The 22,896-nt window shown below is 43.6% G+C and overlaps 1 protein-coding gene across 1 annotated transcript in view; it reads left to right on the top strand.

Moving 5' to 3' along the window:
* Positions 1-22,896, top strand: part of ITGBL1 (integrin subunit beta like 1) — a 132,660-nt gene that overhangs the window by 96,552 nt on the left and 13,212 nt on the right. Inside the window, exon 8 of the mRNA XM_053384463.1 lies at positions 22,612-22,728. Within this exon, the coding sequence (XP_053240438.1) occupies positions 22,612-22,728 (117 nt within the window). The remainder of the gene's footprint in view (positions 1-22,611; positions 22,729-22,896) is intronic.

Here is a 22,896-nt window from a genome sequence, read left to right as displayed (position 1 = left end):
GGGAACAGCCAAAAGGCCCTCAGAACTGGACCTCAGTGTCCGGGCTGAACGATGGGGGTGGAGACGCTCCTTCAGGTATACTGGGCCGAGGCCGTTTACAGCTTTAAAGGTCAGCACCAACACTTTGAAGACAGAAGTGTAAGTGCCTGGTGTGCTCTGGTCCATGGGGTCACGAAGAGTCGGACACGACTAAACGACTAAACAACAACACTTTGAATTGTGCTCGGAAACGTACTGGGAGCCAATGTAGGTCTTTCAGGACTGGTGTTATATGGTCTCAGCGGCCACTTCCAGTCACCAGCCTAGCTGCCACATTCTGAATTAGTTGCAGTCCAAGCGGGAGATAACTAGAGCATGCACCACTCTGGCAAGACTGTGGGCAGATAGGGTCTCAGCCTGCGTACCAGATGGAGCTTGGTAGACAGCTGCCCTGGACACCAAATTAACCTGTGCCTCCATGGACAGCTATGAGTCCAAAATGACTCCCAGGCTGCGCACCTGCTCTTTCAGGTGCACATTTGCCTCATTCAGGCCCAGGGAGTCCCCCACACCTGCCCGACCCCTGTCCCCCCAAAACAGTACTTCTGTCTTATCAGGATTCAACCTCAATCTGTTAGCTGCCATCCATGCTCCAACCAAGAAAAGGCAAGAAAAGGAAAAGGAGACCCTCTAGTCTCATATGAGGTGGTTCATAAAAATGGATTATTTCATTGACTTTTTTACTTTCCTCCACTTTTATAAATAAATGCAGATTTCACATTCTGTTGTTCACAGCTAACTAAGCATGGGCCAGTGCAGGGATGGAAAATCTCAGGCTTGGGGGCCAGATGTGGCCCTCTAGGCATCTCTGGCTGGCCCATGGCCCACACCGCCTCTGCCCAGGCCACAGTTTTTGCCTGACTCTGATTTTGTTGACATCTGTCTGTCTCGAGACTTCCGCCTCTGGGGGTGAACACAAACTGCTGTGTTATGGAAGTCCTGGACTGCCCAGGAGTTGCAGCCCAGTAACGCCAGGAGAGCCACGGGTTCCTCACCCCTGCTGCAGATTGTAGTAATTCACAGTTGATTGCTCTGTCCCCTGGGAGACAGATAGTTTAGCTAGAAGACTTATACTCCACTTTTCTCATAGAAGCAAAGTAGCTTACAATTAATGACCCAGACAGGGCATTCCTGATGCAAATTAACACTTAAACTCTCCCAGCTGCTTCTGCTAATGCTCTGAATCCTTTTAAGGCATTTCAGTTGTCCACAAACATTGCTGCCGGCTTTATTTGCCTTTGTTGAGCTGCCTCCAGAGATTTCGAGTCCACTTTGGCCAATTTCATCTGAATGTCTGGCGCTTTATAGAAAATCACCAAGGCCGTGAGACACTCCCATCCCTATCGCTAATTGCTTCCGTAGGACAATTTCGATAGACGGATGAAAACCTATCTCCCTCCCCACAAATAAAATGCTCTCTAAATGGCAGGGGCTGGAGACAGCAGTCCACAGGGCATCCAGAATGCGGCAGCTAGATTGGTGACTGGGAGTGGCCACTGGGACCACATAACACCAGTCCTGAGAGATCTGCATTGGCTCCCAGTACATTTCTGAGCACAATTCAAAGTGTTGGTGCTGACCTTTAAAGCCCTAAACGGCCTCAGTCCTGTATACCTGAAGGAGCGTCTCCACCCCCATCATTCAGCCCAGACACTGAGGTCCAGCGCCGAGGGCCTTCTGGTGGTTCCCTCATTGCGAGAAGTAAGGTTACAGGGAACCAGACAGAGGCCCTTCTCGGTAGTGGTGCCCACCCTGTGGAACACCCTCCCTTCAGATGTGAAGGAAATAAGCAGCTATCCTATCTTCAAAAGACATCTGAAGGCAGCCCTGTTTAGGGAAGTTTTTAATATTTAATGCTGTGTTGTTTTTAACATTTGATTGGGAGCCGCCCAGAGTGGATGGGGAGACTCAGGCAGATGGGTGGGGTATAAATAAAATATTATTATTATTATTATTATTATTATTATTATTATTATTATTATTATTAATCTCTGACTCTTTGGGAGACTCTGTTGAGTCCGGACAGTCGTCAACACCACTAAACAAGGCAGGATGGGCTGATCTGATGTTCTCACTTTCCCCCACCACTAAGATTTTGTAGTTGAAGAGAAATGACTGTGAATTGTTTTTTATTAAAATACTTTGGGACCTGCATTTGTGTCTGGTGTCTATTTCTCACTCCGCAATGGTGTATGCTGAATTAGGGCAACAACAGTAGCTTGGTTCTCAGTGACACACCAGGCCAATCCTTGACTTAGCAAGACCACAAGAGCGAGTGCTGGTTCTAAGAAAGGAGATTACAGACACTTTGCAAATCCCTGGTTGTATTTTTGTTGCAGTGGGATGGAGGAGGAATTCACAGAAAATAGATTCTAGAGCAGACTCATAGGTGGATAATGGAGTCCACTTCAGAATCTGCAGTGCTTTGGATCCCTTTACCAGTTTGAGGGCTCCAGCTCAGTCTCTCCACCCACATTAATCCTTGAAAAAGCTTTAGAAGAGGTTTTTCAGCCACTCACAGACGGAAGTAGCTGGCATGGCATGGCATGCTTCCAATGGAAAGAGCAAGTCTCTCTGGGCGCAACAAGTCTTGATGACATTCCATCACTCTCAGAGGGCACTGCAAGGGCGGGGGGAAACATGCTTTCCCCCAGGTAAAAACTGGGTTGTTGTTTTCCTGCACAACTCCCTCTGAAACTGTTTGAATTTGTCCTTTAAAATCCATGCAGGAACATGACAGACCTCATTCCATTCCATCTCAGTAACAAGTTAATCTTTGGCTCAGCATGTCATATGGGGAACATAGTTAAGCTCTCTCCTCACTAACCACAAGCTGTAACCAGTATAGCAAAAGGGATCAGTGAGGAGCAAATCGGCTGTGATCTCCTCTCCAGGAGCCTGCACAGTTGCATGGGCTCAATAAGTCAAGGTCATGCAAGAAGAAGAAGAAGAGGAGGAGGAGGAGTTTGGATTTGATACCCCGCTTTATCACTACCCTAAGGAGTCTCAAAGCGGCTAACATTCTCCTTTCCCTTCCTCCCCCACAACAAACACTCTGTGAGGTGAGTGGGGCTGAGAGACTTCAGAGAAGTGTGACTAGCCCAAGGTCACCCAGCTGCTACATGTGGAGGAGTGGGGAATCGAACCCAGTTCACCAGATTACGAGTCCACCACTCTAACTACTACACCATACTGGCTGTGTGTATGTACACCAGTATGTACACCTAACCATCTATTTCAGGGGTGGACAACTTGTGGCTCTCCTGGTGTTGTTGAACATCAGCCCAAGCCAGCATGGCCAGGGGTTAGAGATGATGGAAGTTGTAGTCCAACAATGTTTGCCTTTGGTTGAGGTAACGCAGAGGCAGACTTTTTTAGTGGTAGCATCAGTGTTGTGGAATGCACTTGATGGTGAAATATCACCATCGGTATTGGCGTTTTGCTGGTTCTTGAAGATGCCCTTGTTTTGATGAGCGTTCCCCTGTTATCCTAACTTGAAGCTGTTGCTTTATTTGTTCTAACTGCTGTTTTAAGTCCCTTAATTGTTGTACTGTTTTAACAGGCTTATTTGATTGTACATTTTAATTGTGAATGCTTATTTTAATGTTTTAATGAAATTGATTTATTCTGTATTTTAATTATGTGTGTTTTGTCATGGGTTTTAAAGTAGCAGACCGCTTAGAAGCCATATTGGCAATTAAGTGTGTGTGTGTGTGTGTGTGTGTGTGTAACTTTTAAAAAAACCACAGATTCCTCACCCCTTCTTTGGAGTGAATGTAGAGAACATAGGAACCCTTGTACTTTAGCCCAGTGCAGTCTTCTTTGACTGGCATTGGCCTTCAAGGTTTCAGCCAGAAGTCTCATTACCTGATCCCTGATCTATGGAGTTGCAGATGTCTGGGATTGAACTTGCGACCTTTTGCTTGCAAATCATGCACAAGTGTGTTTATCCCTCCCCCAATGCAAATGCAATTGCTATGTAAATGCAAAAGCATTATCATTATTAGATCTGTACAGATCTGCAACCACTTAATACAGCTGCAGCTGAAATAAGTTAATACACTGTGGCTGATTTTGCATACATTTGCATTTCTCATTTGCCTCACTGAATGTTGTTTGTTGTGCTGCAGAAATCACTGCCTGCCAATCCTCAGCTCCCCCCTGTTCTTAACACCTGGAGTTTGGCCTAAGTTGTGTTTTCTAAGAAGTGAATTGCACTGTGTGAAATGAATTTTCTGGGTACGTTCAGGTGTATCATTTATCTACGAGACGAAAGTGCATAGTTTCTTTTTGGCTATAAACAAGACATTGAAAATAACAGTTATAATTGGTGATGGATTTATCTTGCCAGGCAAGGTAGATGAAAAAGGGTCATTTGTTTCAGTAGCAGTGTCAGTAATGAAGGTTTCAAGCAAAATATATATATTAAATTCTGTCAGTGTGATCTGTCTGGTCTCAAATTACTCACTCCCATGGGGAGGATGCTCAATCTCTCTATTTTTGCTGCTCTGCCAGCCACCCCATTGCTCATGTGGTTGTTGACCCTTTTTCTTCTTCATAACATCTGCAGCTCAAAGTGGTTCTTGTCTGCAGGATGACGAGAATTGATCTCCCCAGTCCTGGCAACGAGATGAATGCCTGGCAGTTGCTTAAGTGGCTTGGTCTATTTCATCCTGGAGCTCAATTTCTATCCCTTTTGTCTTTTTAAGATGCTTTGGGCTTTCCTTCTGTACATCAGGGGTGGGGAACTGCCATCCCAAGGCTAGAATGTGGCCCCTGATCCTTCCAAACTGGCCCTCAGGATCCCCGCCTTTCCCCCACTGCAATCAGTGTATGCCATTTAATGTCCTGAGGTAATATTCCTCAAACCACCATTGAAGTGCTCGCTGATCATCTTCAGTTGCAGCTCAGGGTAGCCAGCTCTTTTGTTTGGGAGTTCTCATTTCTTTTCTTTTATTGTTGTTATTTTTTTTAAGTTGTTGTTATTTTTTTTAAGAGCCAGTGTGGTGTAGTGGTTAAGAGCGGTAGACTCGTAATCTGGTGAACCGGGTTCGCGTCTCCGCTCCTCCACATGCAGCTGCTGGGTGACCTTGGGCCAGTCACACTTCTTTGAAGTCTCTCAGCCCCACTCACCTCACAGAGTGTTTGTTGTGGGGGAGGAAGGGAAAGGAGAATGTTAGCCGCTTTGAGACTCCCTAGGGTAGTGATAAAGCGGGATATCAAATCCAAACTCTTCTAAGTTATAGACTACTCACATTATGATGTATCAGACCAGCGTACAGATAAAATATAAAACATGCACCAAAACTATCACAGTTCTTAAATGACAACTCAAGACCACAAGATGATCGGTGGAAAATAAATAAAATTTCCATGCTGAAAAGAATCTTAAGTGCACTTCTGAAAGACTGGGTTGTTGGCGCATGCCTTATCTCTAATGTTCTCCTGACAAGAGGAGGCTTCCAGAATGTTGCTGAGAGGCCTTTTCATTCCTTTCACCTAAATTTATAATAGGTTAGGCGAATTATAACTGCTTCATAGATTAATTCTAACGGTTGTGCTGTATACTACATCCAAATTTCACACAGAGCCCAGCCTTTTTGTTTTCTTTTGTTCTCCCCAATTCAGCTTGGTACACAGAATGTTCCAGAATATTCAGTTGCAAACAAGCCATGGTGCTTGCAGAGCCACTGCCAAGATCAATGTGTTCTTTTTGGTGAGTAGCCATGGGATTATTATTTTTCTTATTTACCAAGCCAACAGTTCCATGAAAGGAGGCTGAGGTGAAATTGTGATGCCCTGATAAAGTATAGATAAGTGAAGAATGAATAATAATTTTTGGTGCTACAATATGCTCCATTTAAATTGGTGGCACTGCCTTCAGGAACACGTCAGAAATGGGCCCATAGTAATTTTGTGCTTAGTGATGGGCAAACCACCTGATTTTGTGATGTCTGAAATTACCTGAAGTGCAGTGTCATACTGTGTATTCGTGTATGTCTGTGGTATACTTTTATTCACTGAGGATGATACACGCTTCCAATTTCATTACTCGAATCTACGTTTCCTTAAATGTAAAGCCTGCATGCACTCTCTCTCTATTCTAAGCAGGAGCACTGATTCTCTATTTTAAAGGAGAATTGTATATATTGATATTAGCATAATAGTTTCGGGTTGTTCCTATTACTACCAGCACTACTACAATTGCTAATCCATAAGTGTCATACATATGTATTTGTCTGTCTTTCAAGGAAAACCCCTGGAGACAGAGACAGCCTGAAATGTGTTGGGCTGATAGTCAATATTTACTAGCAACTCAAGACACGGTCTTTCTTTTGGGCGGTTCATTTGACACTTCCTGCAAATTTATTTACATGGCTCTCCATTGTTAACAGGCTGATTTCCCAGCAACCGTTGATGCCCAGGGCTGATTCCTTAATCATCCCATATTTGGAGCCAAGGGCTTTAGGAACAACGGAGCATCAACACAGCTCCATATTAATGCTGCTTTCATATCACCTAGGGACGCGGGTGGCGCTGTGGGTTAAACCACAGAGCCTAGGACTTGCCGATCAGAAGGTTGCTGGTTCGAATCACCGCGACGGGGTGAGCTCCTGTTGCTCGGTCCCTGCTCCTGCCAACCTAGCAGTTCGAAAGCACATCAAGTGCAAGTAGGTAAATAGGTACCGCTCCGGCGGGAAGGTAAACGGCGTTTCCGTGCTCTGCTCTGGTTCGCCAGGAGTGGCTTAGTCATGCTGGCCACATGACCCGGAAGCTGTACGCCAGCTCCCTCGGCCAATAAAGCGAGATGAGCGCCGCAACCCCAGAGTCAGTCACGACTGGACCTAATGGTCAGGGGTCCCTTTACCTTTACATATCACCTAAATTGGCTTTAAATGGCCTAAGTAGATTGGCGGACCCACAAATAAAGAGTTTGTAAATATCTTCTTCCTCCTGCCTGTGGGGGGTGCTATTTTCCCATTACCTGTTAGCCTGGGCAGACAGGCAAGAGTCCTGGACTCTTGATTTCCTGCTAATTGCCCATCCAGTCACTGCACTTCTGTAACCCCACAATGAGAAATCAGTTCCCCCACAGAGGAAAGAAATATGCAAAGGCTTTTCATAAAGTATGCCATACTTCTTAATGATTTTTAAAAAACCCTGTTCTCCCTTGTCATATATTACCCCGTTTATATCAAATATAAATCCTGCACCTTAAATTGTGACATTTTTAATGGGTGGTCTACGTGTGTGTACCTGCATGTGTGCAGGCAACGGGTCGGCCATGTGCGTAAATGGGCTTAAGGATCTGTGGTTGTGAAGGGGGACTGAGTAAAGAGTGTGTAAAGAGCAAGTAAACCAGATATACCTTACCTACATGGACCTTTTTTCATTTATTCATTTATTTGTAGCATCTGTCAGCTGTCCTTTAGTTTACAAATAAGCAAAAGCTCCCAGAAAGCTCTAGAAAATTAAATGGCAAAATAAAACAAGGAAAAAAATTAATGTTTTTTTAAAAGCCACAAAAAACAGAAACCAGCTGTATCAGTTTTAGTCCCAGACAATATTTTCCCAGCGTGGGTATTCTGTATTCTGGACTGGACCTGCTCAACCTCTGGATGCATTTGCATCAGTTTCCCTTCCACAACTGTGGAATGATCCTGATTCCCGAAATTGGACAGGCTGCTTCCCTATATCTGAGGCAACCAAATTGTGACACATCTAATCTAAGGTTACCAGATATCCCTGTTTCCTGGGGACAGTCCCCGGATTTACAAATCACTCCCCCGACAAAATCCTATCATTCCTACTGAAGTTGAAAAATGTCCCCAGATTCATTGAAAAATATCTGGTAACCTTAATCTAATCACCTTCTGCCAGCTCTGGTGGTGGTCCTGATGGCACCAGGAAGAACTCAAACCTTTTCCCAATTACCTGAGCGAGCCATTTGGTTCCATAGTGTCACAGGGGCTTAATCATGAAAAGCAAATTTACGCAGAAAACAATATATGCTGTTTAGTGACAATATTACAAGAGAAGCATACACAGTGGGCTTAAAAGTCATATTATACTGAATTGATTGGTGGCAGGGGTGTGTGTGTGTGTGTGTGTGTGTGTGTGTGTGTGTGTGTGTGTTAACGCCACAGCATCCCATAAAGGTATAATGGTTGTTTAGTAAAATAGGTTAAAAGGAAAATATATTTGTCATTGGAAAAACAGCTAAACATCATGGTATTCAGTCGAGCTTTAGATCCTTAGCAGGATGCAATCAAACACAGAAACAATAATGAATAACAAAACAGATATCAAATTTATTCAGTTAAGCTTTTTGGCATCTGTGGGTTTTTTTGTTTTGTTTTGTTTTTAGAAATAAAAACTATCCTAACCGAAAGTATTTTTAAAACAATCCTTCAAGTCAGGGACCCAAGGTGTTAATATTTAATCTGTACATCCAAAATTACTTCAGTTTTCCATAATTGGAAGGTTTATCCATTGGAAAATTTTCCAGATTTAAAAAGGCTCTGCTCATCTACATTGAACTGACTGATGGTGGATCGCTCAACCTTTTAAAATGGTTATTACGGAACTTGACTTGTGGCCTCTGAAATGGGTGTTTTCTCAAGGTATTTCATATGCATGTCCAATCCCATGGTATTATAGGCTCCCATAAGTATTTTCTGAACTCCTGTGAAAAATGAACGGTCTGTGAAAAATGTACTTAGAAACATTTCACCCTGAGTAGTAAGGCAATGCATTTATTCCTAGACAAAAAATCATGGGGCTGGTATCATTAATCAACAAGTCAGATCCACAGTGTGACATCATCTGTTGCCATGGAGTCTGTCTTCAACAGTCTATAATTGCCAAGTAATATTCATGGTTGCTGTGCAGGCAAATCACTTCATATTGTTGTCTGACAATTATACAGTTTATGTTGTTGGCCTTTGCTTGAAAGAAGAGAGTGTTTAAAGCTTTCAGTGGGCATGTTTGTGGTGCGAGCCATGAAAAGTGGGCTGCTGCTGCTGGTGGTAGAAATCTTTTGGAAATGTACTGCTAATGAACAACAGGTTAAAATGGGAAATGAATAAGGTTAACATTTTGGTGATTAAACTTCCACAAAGCATTTGACATTTTCTGGTAAATTAATCTGCAAATTACATATCTCTCTGTGGAATTAATGCTATGACTCATTACATGGAAACTCATGTGTGTGTGTTTTTTTAAAAAAACAAAACAAGGAAGCAGTCAATCCTATATACGGTGCAGCAATCAAGTGAATTAAACTGCAGATGATTCAGGAGCCAAAGACCTTCCCAACATTGCTCTTGTCTGCCCCATGCAACACCCTGTCGTTTTAAACCACTGTCCCAGTGTCAAGTGACTTTTCTGCAAGGGTCCCCACACTGTGGCTAGAATGACATGGGTTTGGAGGATGAACATACATGTGGAAGGGAAGGAGGGAGGAAATAGAACAGGGAGCTTTAGGATGGAGGTCAAGGCTAATAGTACCCAGAAGCATCTAGGACTGAACTCCTACACGCACTTAATTGGGAGTAATAGGTGTTCACCTTTGTGAGACTTAGGGAGCAACCCAAACCCAAAATCTGCCAGAATGAGGGGTTTTCTTTTAATACATGGATTTCTGGCTGTAGTTTCCCTATCCCAGCTCAACCAGGGTTCAGCCACCTCAGCCAAGGCCAGGGTAAGTCCTGGAAAGGGGGCGTTCTGGCAGGAGGGGCAGGGCAGGGCAGGGCAGGGAGAGTTACTCCTGCTACAAACCCTGTTCAGCTCAGTCACATAACCTAGCAACCCAGTGATGGTTACACTGGCCCAAAGGGGCGATATACACCAAACTCTGTTTTGCATACTTTTCTTCCTTCTGCCAGGCTCAGTACAGTGGTACCTCGGGTTACATACGCTTCAGGTTACAGACTCCGCTAACCCAGAAATAGTTCCTCCGGTTAAGAACTTTGCTTCAGGATCAAAACAGAAATCGTTATCCGGCGGCGCGGCGGCAGCAGGAGGCCCCATTAGCTAAAGTGGTGCTTCAGGTTAAGAACAGTTTCAGGTTAAGAATGGACCTCCAAAACGAATGGCAGTAGTTCCACTTCTAAATGCAGTTTGGAACAGGGCAATTTACACTGGCATAATTTACCTATATAAACATATCAAACCAACTTGGGGCTGCACTGCCTGTACATATCATGTGGCCCTACATATGAAGGAGGGGGTCTCCTAAGTTCCCCAAGGGGCCCCCATCCTTTGGTGAGCATAGCACCAGGCCATAGACATACAGGCCATTACAGTGGTACTTTGGTTTACAGATGCTTCAGGTTACAGACTCCACTAACCCAGAAATAGTACCTTTGCTTCAGGATGAGAACAGAAATCTTGCAGCGGTGGCATGGCAGCAGCGGGAGGCCCCATTAGCTAAAGTGGTGCTTCAGGTTAAGAACAGTTTCAGGTTAAGAACGGACCTCCAGAACGAATTAAGTTCTTAACCCGAGGTACCACTGTACCTTCAAAATGGGAGTGCCTGCAGCTGGCCCATACATGTAGACCTGCTTGTGGGGGGGGAGGGGAAGGTTGGTGCGGTGCTGGCACAGCAGTGGGTGCATCACATTGGATCCAACCCTCCACCCACACTACACTTTCCCTTCACTGACCTCCATGTACGGAAGCCTGGTGAGCAACAGCACCCCATCCCACTCGGATATAACCAATGAATGTGGATATGGAAGAAATGACATCAGTTCGAGGAAGTACATTGTTTCTTTCAACATATCACGGCCTGTGGACTCTTGAGTTGTTTTTGCTGCAACGGATTAACAGGGCTAAAGGGGTCCCTGACCATTAGGTCCAGTCGTGGCCAACTCTGGGCTTGCGGCGCTCATCTTGCTTTATTGGCCGAGGGAGCCGGCGTAAAGCTTCCGGGTCATGTGGGCAGCATGACTAAGCCGCTTCTGGTGAACCAGAGCAGCGCACGGAAATGCCGTTTACCTTCCCGCCGGAGCAGTACCTATTTATCTACTTGCACTTTGACGTGCTTTTGAACTGCCAGGTTTGCAGGAGCAGGGACTGAGCAACGGGAGCTCACCCTGTTGTGGGGATTCGAACCGCTGACCTTCTGATCGGCAAGTCCTAGGCTCTGTGGTTTAACCCACAGCGCCACCCGCGTCCCTTATTAACAGGGCTACTCCTCTGGAAATAGTTATAGTGGTAAAAACCTTGTAATTCTGAGTTCATCCACAAGGATATTATCTCAAGCCACAATCTCACGTAGGGTGTGTGTTTGTGTTAATAAACAGGGTTGAAATGCATGCACATTGAGCTATAATCATGTGACCTAATCATTATAACCTAATGCAACAAGGTTGTTTTTATAGATACCTACGAAAACACCCCTTGTCCGAGGCAGATCAGCATAATAATCACAGGCTACAAGGATTGTCACCTTCGAAACTGGTGCTGTTGAGAGCAGCCAGATGGAGCAGGCATGACATCTTGATGGCGGCGATAGCAGATGTCAACAAGTTAGAAGTCTGAAAAGCAAACGGCAGCTGTGGCTTTTTGCCAGTTATTTGCTTAAGAGCATGGGGGAGACATGGGGAAGATAATTCAGATGAGTGCTAATGTTTGTTAAGAGCTGCAGAATCAGATGCTGGGTTGGTGGAGTAGTTCTTCATCGACTCTTGAGTAGAGGAAGGTTCCTCTTTCCTACCAGTGTGTCACATTTGCCATATGTCATTGACGCAATTAGGCAGCAGGGTGCTAGTCACAACCCACTATAATTAAAACCGCATAACATTTTATTATTTTTATTTCATTCATAACCTCCTTACTTTATCACAATTCCTAAAATGCTTACTATCACGGAGCATAAAAACTTCCTTTTTTGCTTCCACTTCTCAACTCATGCATAATCCTAAGTACAGTCACTTAGAAATCCTATTGATTTCACAGAAGTGGCTTAGGTCAGCTGCTTAAGAAGAGACCTTGTCCAACAAATTGCTCTCAGACTTAAACAGGAAAATGGTGCCAACTTAACAGACCATCAGTGTGATGGAGGGAGTGTGCACAGCTTCAATCACCCACCTGGTCTCCATCCCCACCTCCATGACCGCCCCCGCCATGTACACACAGAGACTGAATGTCTCAGTCCTATCTATGCAAATGCATAGGTGTGCATAAGTGACAATGACATGGTTGGTTTCCCTAACTTAAATGAGGAAATCAAACATATGGTGTTCACCTGTACACATGGAATTACGTGAACATTCCCACATTTCGTCCCATGCATGGTGGAGATGGAGGCAGTGCCCTGGTGGGCAGGGAGGAACTGCCGAAAAAATGCTCCCCTTTCATGTGCTGGGCTTGATAAGGGAAAGTGCATCATTTGATGTTGCCCCAAGGTTCCAACATGTTCTGGCATCACACAAGGAATGCAGTCTAGGGAGGAGAGAGTCACATATGCAGCTTCTTAGCTGAACCCAAGCTGATCTTGAACTCTACGATTAGCAGGTGAGGGCTTGTCGGTGCTGCCACTACCGATGCCTGACCACTTGGCACTGACCCGTGACAAGGCCGTTTCAGTGGTGGTTCCCCAATTGTGAAATGCCCTCCTTAGTGAGGTGCATCTGTCTCCGTTATTAGTAACTTTCAGGAGGGATTTAAAAATATTCCTGATCTTTGGTGGCTGAAGTATGTTGTTCTTGTAATCCTGAGATTAATGGATGGAATACAGTGGTACCTTGGGTTACATATGCTTCAGGTTACATACGCTTCAGGTTACACACTCCACTAAACCAGAAATAGTGCTTCAGGATAAGAACAGAAATCGGGCTCCGGCAGTGCGGCAGCAGCAGGAGGCCCCATTAGCTAAAGTGGTGCTTCAGGTTAAGAACAGTTTCAGGTTAAGTACAGACCTCCGGAATGAATTAAGTACTTAACCCGAGGTACCACTGTAATGTTTTTAAATGATTTTTTTAAAAAAAGAACGTTTTTACCTGTAACTGCTTTTAGATTTTATTTTTTTAAAAAACCCCAAACACACCTGTAATTTGTTTTAGAATGTGTTTACTGTTTTAGAATGCCTTTGTTTTAAATTGTGAGTCTGTTTTTGGAGGAAGGACAGGATATAAATAAATGTGGGACAAAGCAAGTGGGTTTCCATGTGAGACGAGGTTGGGAGGGGCCAAAATTTGCTTCTTATGTCAGACACTGAGATCACTGCCGCAAGTTGCAGGTTTAGCTGCAACTCTGAAGGTGTCCCTACCTGCATGCCTTTGCTTTCTCCTAGAACTAAACAGCTGCCATTCATTCTGAGGGGCTGGGCCAGGAACAAAGCATGGCATTTGGGATGCTATTGCCATGGATGCAATTGTGTGGGGTTACCAGTTACCTAACCAGTCTGTTCAGCAGTCTACTCACCCTGAAGACTTAACTGTGGCACCGAAAAGCAGGAAGAACTTTTCTTGGTTAACTTTAGAAAAATGCATAGATTGCAAGCTGGTTGCATAAATTAGTATATCTCCCCCCCATACCAATAATAGCATTAATCATGAATGCATTTGTATCGTATCAGGCGTAGCCATGCATCAGTGCATACTGGGTATCTTGTTTTCATATGAAAGCCTTTTCAGATTCTAGCATTTTGTGACTGTGGCGAAACCTGATTTGATACCCTGAGGTTCTTCATTGATGACAGATAACTGTACATAAGGACAGCCCTGCACAAACCCAAGAGAGAAATCACATTTTCCATGCAGCTGCAAACTTGCTTCTGTGAGCAGCTGGTGTTGGCTACCCGATCCATCTTTGCTTAGTGACATAATAGGGAAAAGCAGTGTTATCCATCTCAAGTGTGCAGGGCAAAAGCTATTTAGAGGCTTAAATGTTCAGTGCCACCAAAGCACTGGAGACGGAGCTCAAACGAAATGGAGAGCGCTTGTTAAAGAGGCATTTGCCAAAGTGGGGAAAACCTCCCATTTTTGCAATCTGTCAAGAGGTTTCTTAGAGAAACTTGTAGCAAATGGTGGTAGGTGGGTGTGCAAAGTACTTTCCTACTTTCTTTGTCCTTTTTTTTAAAGTTGAGAGAACACCCATCTTTTTGCATATATTTTTTTCAGATCAGCAGTCCAAATTTTATTTATCCACTGCATAGTTGTTAGTACTGTACATATCTTGTTGTTTTGATTACTGTTGTATAGTGCTTGTATTTCATATTTGTTGTTAGCCATCCTTGGCTCTGGTGGGAGGAAGGGTGGGATATAAGCATGAAAACTAATGAAAAATAGTACAGTCATACCTTGGGTTAAAGTTGCTTCAGGTTGAGCATGAGCAGAAGCGATGAATTGCGACCTGTGCATGCGCAGACATGGGTTGCGTTCGCTTGAGGATGCGAACGGGGCTCCGGAACGGATCCTGTTCACATCCAGAGGTACCACTGTATATCCCAGGCTGACTTAGCTCCTCCCTGCCCCTGGAACACTTTGGGGTTTCTGTTGTTGGCATCTGTCCATCTCAGAAGACAATGTAGGACTGAGCCTTTGGGCGGGGGGTGAAGTCAAATCATTGGAGAGTTACAGGCCCTGCTGTGGCTTTGGAGACCAACAGGGGAGAGACGGGTTTTGTAGTAGCAGGGGCAAATGAAGGCGTCCAGTTGTCCTGCTGCAGATGCACCATGGCCTGCCTTCTCTCTGCACTCCTCCCAGCAGTCATTCCTCCTCTGGTCACTGATATGGATGCACAACCTGACTGCCTGTCTCCAGGCACTGCAGTTGTCTGTAAGGAATTCCCACATGGTGGGGTTGATGTTGCCATCCTCCGTGACATGTTTGTAGGCATCTTTGGTTTGGATTGCGGCCTCATTGTAGTTCCAGGTGGGAGGAGGTGGTGGCTATCAGAAGGATCTCTCCCACCATCGCAGGTAGTGGGGGTGGGGAGGGTGGCAGAAGGAGAAATCACAGCCATGGTCTCACTGCCAAGAACAAGCTCTTCCCCAGCTTGGCACAAATGCTTCTCTCACCCACCCACCCACCCACTCCCAATTTTGGGTGTCATTTTTGCCAAATTGAACTGAAAGTTCAAACCATCCAACTTTTGTCTTGGCTCTACTCTTAACCTGTTTCCCAAACAATAGCAGTGTTGGTGCCCGCTGAGACTACCTGGGGAAGGCATAAAACAAAATATCACCAGTGAGAAGGCCTTCTCCTCAGTTGCCACCCAAGTAACATTCTTTTCAAAGAACACCCCAAGAAGTGGCTCCAAATGTAAATCCTGGCCAGGTTTGTGTGGGAAACGTGCTGAAGCTCCAGCCTCTTGAGGGCTTTAAAGGTCGAAAGCAGAAACACGCTTGACCCCAATGAAACTATTTTAGTATAGATATGAATTCTATGATTCCATGATACAATCAAGCCAGCACGATCCAGTTAGCTATAAGCCATCATGTTCTGAACTAGCTAATCTTTCTGAACAATTTTCAAGGACAGACTGCATTGTCGAATTCACTCATCTTTTACCAGTAGCCTCCAAATTCTTGTCGTATTTGGTGGCAATTTTCTTTTGGGAAGAGACTCACATGTGTAAAAGGTCCAACACATGTTCTGTTGTATTTATAAGAGTACTTAAAAACCACCACTCCTAAGCTGTTGGCACAACAGAAATCTCAAGAGAAGTCCCCATTTGGTCTGTGTTTGTCTTTCAGAGCCATGAGTTGAACAAACTCTGTTTACATGTGTTGTCTACTTCTAGGGTGTAATGTGTTGGTGTACCTCCACTTTTACCAACACTTTCCCAGCACATTCTGAGCAATAAAGATCTAAACGTTTTCCTTATCATTTAGACAGAGTCTTCTAGATGGGGGGAGGTGACTTCCAGGTAGCTCCTTAGAACATTTTGACTTCTTCTGCCCCTTCTATTCTGCATAGTAAGCTATTATTTTATTTCTCCCTTATCCCCCCCCCCATTTTGTTTCATGATTTCTTCCTCCCAGTGACTTATACAGGCTGAACCCCCACTCTCACACAGTGGGAATACGTACGAATAAATGCTCAAAAATGATTTGGGGACTTGTCTCCATGGAAGCAAATTTTACTCCTGCCGTGCGCAATGACATGAGGATAAGATTGTAAACTAGGCTGCCAAGTCCACGTGGTGTGAATTAGAAAAGGAGCAAGAGGGGGCGGGGAAGGCATCTAGCTTAAAAAGCTGGGTACAAGGCAGGACCACCCACTTCCTAGTTCATCATATATTAGTCTTTACAAGTCCCTCTAGGATGCAAGTAGTTCAGATAAACGTATGAATAATGCTAGGATGTGTGTCAGTTTTCTTCTGATTAATATCGTAGATGTCATTAGAACATCCTTATCCACATATGGTAGCACTGTATGTATACAGGGGGAAACAATTAGTAAAAACATAGTACAGTTATAGGAATATCGCTGAAGGCCAATTACAAAGGCTCCAGTAGGTATATTTAGACTATGCTTAATTTGTTCATAATTTATTGGTTGGAACTAAGATTATTTGAGTGGGTGGCTGGGGAAAAAAATGCAAATCTTTATCTATTTCAGCTAGGTTAGACACAATGTAATCACCCCTTTGCATCCTCTCTACAATTCAATCCCACTGGCTTGCACTGCTTTGCAAGAGTTTACTGCTCCCAGCACCCTCTCCCTGTCGGCAGTGCTTGAGCTTTCACTTGTCTGTTCTCATTTGCTTCCTGGAGCAAATAGCTGCTTGGGAAGGGGGTAGAATGTTCACCTGGAAAATACCACAAGGGAAGGTGGGAGTTAGACCTTTTATCTCTTCCACACTATGTTTGCAATCCAGCTTAAGGCACCCAACTGCTGCTATTTTAAAAAGTTCCAGTGACAAAAAGCACCATCACACATTTCTCACCATGTTGAATTTGACCCCAAAGTTGAAGCGTTTATCGTAGTCACTCAAAGGCCTCCTTTTTACTCTTAGCTCTGTGGGGGAGAAGCTGTAGAATTTCACAATGATGATAAAGATGCACTCTGCACATAGTCAGATGATCCCTTCTTTGCCATAGAGTTTCACATATCCCAGGTTTGATACTCGTTTTTGGAAGGGATGGAGAATGGGATGAACTTAACTTGTTTGAAAACAGTGTCTGATTATTCACAAACAGTCCGATGTCCAGGAAAACATTTTTTGGCACATCACAACTTTTTAGATTTCAGTTTTGTGTGCACTTGCCGGGGAACAGAGCTGCCCCGAGAGGTTTTGCTGCCAGAGGCAAAATGTGAAGTGCTGCGTCCTAGCACCTTGGCCACCTCCTCCACAGCCACTGCCACCACTGTGCTCAGGTGTACTAGCACTATGGTTGATTCTCTAATTATTTGGTTGCAAAGCAGATAATGAATCATCTCGACAACCTTTAAAAGCCGAAATTGGTTACAGGTATTAAATGCAAGACAAAACACCACAATTGTCTGATCTAGAAAATGGCACCCTCTGAACATTTAGATGTGTGTTCATTTTGTGTAGCCATTTATTTGATATTGCCATCCAGACTTGTAATGGAAATTGAATACGTGCCCATATAAACTGCACTGAAGACCCAAATATGGAGACAATATTCTCTAGAACAATGGGTAGCCTTTGTCTTAGTTCCCAATCTGTAAAATTGGGGTAATACAAGGATACGTTCAAAATTGCAAAGCACTCTGTTACTGTGGCAACAGGCTTTGGATCTGTTGTATAGATCAATAGACCAATGTTGTAATTTGACCCCAAATGCTTTATGTAAAACTGAAATTTCCCCTTCGGCCCTTGTTGCAGCTGAGAAAGTATGAACTCGGAATAAAAAGAGTACGGAAAATCTGCCCATTATAGGAATGTAAAGGAAATTATGGTGTTTCTGTAGGAATACTTATTATTATTCACTTTTTCTTTGGCATTTTGCAGGCTGTAGAAAGGGGCAGAAATTCCAATAAATTATATACTGTAGTTCAACTTCTAGCACACGGTATTTAAATCAAAACTCACAGTTTACAAAGAAGCTTTTATTATCCTCTGTAGGCATCTGCAAATTGGTTCAAATACATGTAATTAATGGTCCCAGCATTGTGGGTAAGCGTTATATTCAGTGTAACTCTTTGCACCAGTCATTTCAGCAGCTTTCCTCATTTGTTAAAAAAAACACAAAACCTGGACAATAGTGAATGGCAACATAATAGCATCATGTGGTGCATACAATAATGGGCCAAAATGCCAATGTCCTTACAATGTGTCCTTAAGCAACTTGAACATCTGTGGGTGGAAATAATAACTTTGGCCTATCTAAAGAGTGTAACGTTTTCTTTCTTTTGCAGAAATAAAACTCTTAGATTAGTATTTTGAGCCTTTGTATTTGTCTAGCATATTTTGGATCCAGAATCAACATACTTCAGAATGACAAATGTATTATGTGCATTATATTCTGTGAAAAATGAAACTTTCGCTAGCGGTAACCACTCAGAGCATCCGACTGGGGGATCCAACTGAGGGATCACTGCCAGAGAGAGCCTTTGGGGGTAGAAAAGGTTCTCCATCCCTGGTCTTAGAGCTTAGAGAAGAAAAAGTGTGATACTTTTAGACCTTCATTGCTGTTTTGTTTTAGTGATCCTTCTTTTAAAAAATGGTACCAGGGCCCTGGGTTTGTAGGAGGAAATTTCTGGTGTGGAATCCATTTCTCGTGCCTGGGGTATGTGAATTCTGTTCCTTAACCTAATGGACTTTTCTCACTTTGATATCTATGGCAAGTCTACAGAGTGCCTAGGATATTCATCCTTTTCTGAACAACATGCCAGCATCTGAGGCACAGACCTCCAAGCACACTTAATTACAACTTTTCTAAATAACACCTTTGCCTTTTTGCTAATAGGTGGTAACTGCAGAAACATATCCAGTGTTTCCCAAACTTGGGTCTCCAGCTGTTATTGGACTACAACTCCCATCATCCCTAGCTAGCAGGCCCAGTGTTCAGGGATGATGGGAATTGTAGTCCAAAAACAGCTGAAGACCCAAGTTTGGGAAAGCCTGTGGTACACAGTTTACTGGCAGGGGTTGGAGAGACTCTTGACTGATAGCCTGCAAAGCCACTGACATTCAGCATAGACATTACTGATGAACTGATGGTCTGACTCAATAAAACACTGTAAATACTGAGTCAGTTCCAAACTGAGCTGAGAGGAGTTTACTCACCTTTAATCTGCACTTCTTTTACTTGCCAAAAGTCCAGCTATCACCCTCAAACGTTTTATTGTTTCTGTATGTGATGTACTTTTAAAAAGAGCTGAGGATATTTCTGGTGTTCATTTCCCCCCTCTTGCATCCGGGTTGCTATGGTAAACCTATTATTCCGGGGAAGGGAAAAACGCGTTGGTGAAAGTGTTGATCCCTTTTTCATTTTCCCCCTGTGATTTCCTCTAATTACTCAAATGATCAAGTTTGCGTTGAAAGTATGGTTATCGCAAGGCAAAGCAAGAGGAAAGGCCCAGGCCGTGTGGGCCTGCTGTTATTTCCACAGCAGACACATTCAATAAAATAGGACAGCTGCTGAAATTATCTCCCTCTGTGTCCTGGAAATGGGCTCTCCTGTTTTGTTGTTGCTGGGTTCTTTTCTTTGGCCCAGTAGGCCAGCCTCTTTAATAGAGCGACCTGGAATTTAGTCCTGTGCTACGCGACTAAGCTTTTTTCCTGCCCGTCTGTCAAGCAAATTGGCTACTTTTGAGGGGGTGAAGGATGGGGGAGGAGGTGAATTTTTCTTTAAAAAAAAGATAGTGACAAATGTTATAGGGAATGATAGAGTATACTCTACACTTCAGAAGAAAAAAGAAACAATTGAGTGGATTGGCTTCAAGTCTTTGTTATTCGCTGAGATGTAAACTAGGAATTATTACTAATAATAATTTTAGCCACTGCATTGTGTTGCACATAAGTCCAACTCTCAAAGTCATGATCACAAGACACACTTGTGGGGGGGGGTGTTGTGGAAGGTATTATGAAGAATATGTGAGGGAGAAGAGACTAGTGTGTATATATGGACCTGTAATTTATCTGTGGTTTTTATTTATTGCTTCTTTTCTGAATCTTTTGGAATCATCCAGACTAACGTGTATTAGATGCAATGTTGGAATAGGTGCATGGTAGAATATACATTCTACAGTTGATGTCATCCATAGAAGATGGGAGTGTATTGGCTGGTTGACTTGTAAGCTCTTTGGAAGAATTTCTGGCACCTTTCTGTGGGGTGCTTTCTCTCTGATGCAGTACAGTCTAAACTGCGTCATCTCCTCTCCTTCCTCTCCTCTCCTTCCTTGGAGGCCTATAAGCAGAGGTTGGGTGGCCATTTGCCATGGATGCTTTAGCTGAGATTCCTTCATTGCAGGAGGTTGGGGGGCGGTGTGGGGAAACAGAACTGGTAGATGATAAACACAAGAAGCACCTTGCTGGATCAGACCAGAGGCCCATTGAGTCTGGTATCCTGTGGCCAACCAGATGCTTCTTCTGGATAGCCCACAAGCAGGGCACAAACATGACAGCACTGTCCCCACTTGCAGTTCCAAGCAACTTGTGTTCAGGATGCATACTGATTCCCTTGCCTTCAGTCTAAAGTGACACAGCCAATTCTAAGGACACCTTGCTGAAGCTAATTTCGCAGGTCTGAGTCCAGACACTGTCTGCTTGGGAGACAATATGGGAACCCTATGTAACCCTTGACCTTGACTTCCATGAAAAACATAAGAAAAGCCTTCCCGGATCAGAAAGAACATAAGAAAAGCCAGAGGCCCATTTAGCCCAGCACTCTGTTCTCACTGATGCCTGTGGGAAGCTGGCAAGAAGGACCTTTGTTCAACAGCACTCTCCCCAGCTGCAGCTCCTAGCAGCTGGTACCCAAGGGCACCGTGCTTCTGAGGGGAGAGACTCCATCAGGCAAGGCCTCCTTCCACCTGCCTTGCCCCACCCTCAGGCCCTAGGAGTCCTCATAAGTGAGCTGTTCCTGGAGGAAGAACTGTGAGGGGAGAGACTCCATCAGGCAAGGCCTTGCTCTACCCTCTGCTTCTTAATGTGTATTGTATTGTTTGATGTACTGTGGCTTGCCGTTGTTTTATTGATTATAGTTTAGATATTATTGTAACTGTTGAGTGGATTTCTGTTTAACTTTTATATGTTGATATTATTATTTTATACTATTCTAATGATTGTTGAATGTTACTTTTTTGATGGAGGTTGCCTATTTTAAAGTTATGTTTTATTATCACATTTTTGTATTGCATTAGATTGTTATAAGATGTACATTTTTTGTTTCTTCAGCTTGTAAACCGCCTTGAGTATTGTGAGATAGAAAGGCGGTATACAAATTAAAAATGATGATGATGATGACAGTGAACATAGACCATTTCATCTCATTTCACTTTTAATTTGTATACTGCCTTTCTATATTACTATACACAAGGCGGTTGACAAGCTGAAGAAACAACGAAAGTCAGCAAAGCTCACACACCTAATAACAGTATGATCCAATAAAAAAATAGCTTTGAAATAAACAACTCATGTCAAACAAAAAATATATTCAATAATCCATTTGAATATAATAGTAAACAATAAAATTAAATATCAGCAAGTAATAATGAAACAGTTTGCACTTATCAGTTACAATAAAGAATTGCTAAACTCAGTAAAAGATAATGGCAAATTGCAATGCGTAAAATATCACAAAACATACAAACCCATGTAAAAAGATCAAATTGATAAACAAGGACACACTATCTATATCATCTATATCTATATCTATATCTATATCTATATCCTGAACTCCTCTGTTTTCTCCCCAGCTGCTTCTGCTATTCTCAAGGTCATGGTCTAGGAAAGGCTCCTGGGGATTGGAGGGTGGGGCAAGGCAGGTGGAAAGAAGCCATTGCCTGATTGATGGATAGCTCAAGGTCTCTCTCCCATCCATAGCCATTGATGCTAGTGGCCATTGATTGCCTTATACGCCATGCATTTGTCAAATCTGTGCTTGCCTTCTGTGGGAGTGAATTCCATAGTTTAACCATGTTCTGCATGAAGAAGTACTTTCTTCTTCACTGTTGACTACACATTTATGAAGAAATGGCAGTGTGGACTGAGCCCACAAGACTCCAGGCTTCCAGATGTCCTCCAGTGGTATAGAAAGAAGCCATGAGATGTGGGTACCATGACACCTTCCTAACATGGAAGGCCCATACCTCAGTGGTTGAGCACCTGCTTTGGATGTGGGAGGTTCTGTGTCTAATCCTGGGCATCTTCTAATCCAGGTAGCTCATGATAGGGAAGACCCTGGAGACCACTGCCAGTGGATGATATACTGGCCAAATGGGCAGCCAGCCAGAGCTTTTCAAGGTATCTCCCTTTATTCCTAATAGGACTGCCTTGATGTAGCAGTCTTTCTAGAATTTCTCCTTTTGAATATATTGCATTTGTATTTTAATATGATCTTTATATTTATTTGCCACTTCCTTAATGACCCAATGCAGCTCTGATTGTTGCATGTGACTGATGGAGTGCTTATTTTTCTTACAGGGAAATGTGAATGTGGCCAGTGCACTTGTTTCCCTCCAGGAGAGTCCAAAATATATGGCAAAATCTGCGAGTGTGACGATCGGCAATGTGAAGACATAGATGGTGTCGTCTGCAGTGGTATGTTGTTAAATTAAAGCAAGGTGCCCAGCATAATGCACACTCTTCATCCTCTTTATCAGATCAGACTCCTGATGAAACGATTTCCTGCAAGTCTGCTGTCCAGCAGCCCCAAAGTACATGTTATGTAAGGAGAATACTGGGAACAAATATACGGCTCTGGAGCAG

The sequence above is a fragment of the Podarcis raffonei genome, chromosome 4 (genome assembly GCF_027172205.1).
Source record: "Podarcis raffonei isolate rPodRaf1 chromosome 4, rPodRaf1.pri, whole genome shotgun sequence".
In the NCBI taxonomy this organism is placed as follows: domain Eukaryota; kingdom Metazoa; phylum Chordata; class Lepidosauria; order Squamata; family Lacertidae; genus Podarcis; species Podarcis raffonei.
This window is presented reverse-complemented; position numbering and strand designations above follow the sequence as displayed.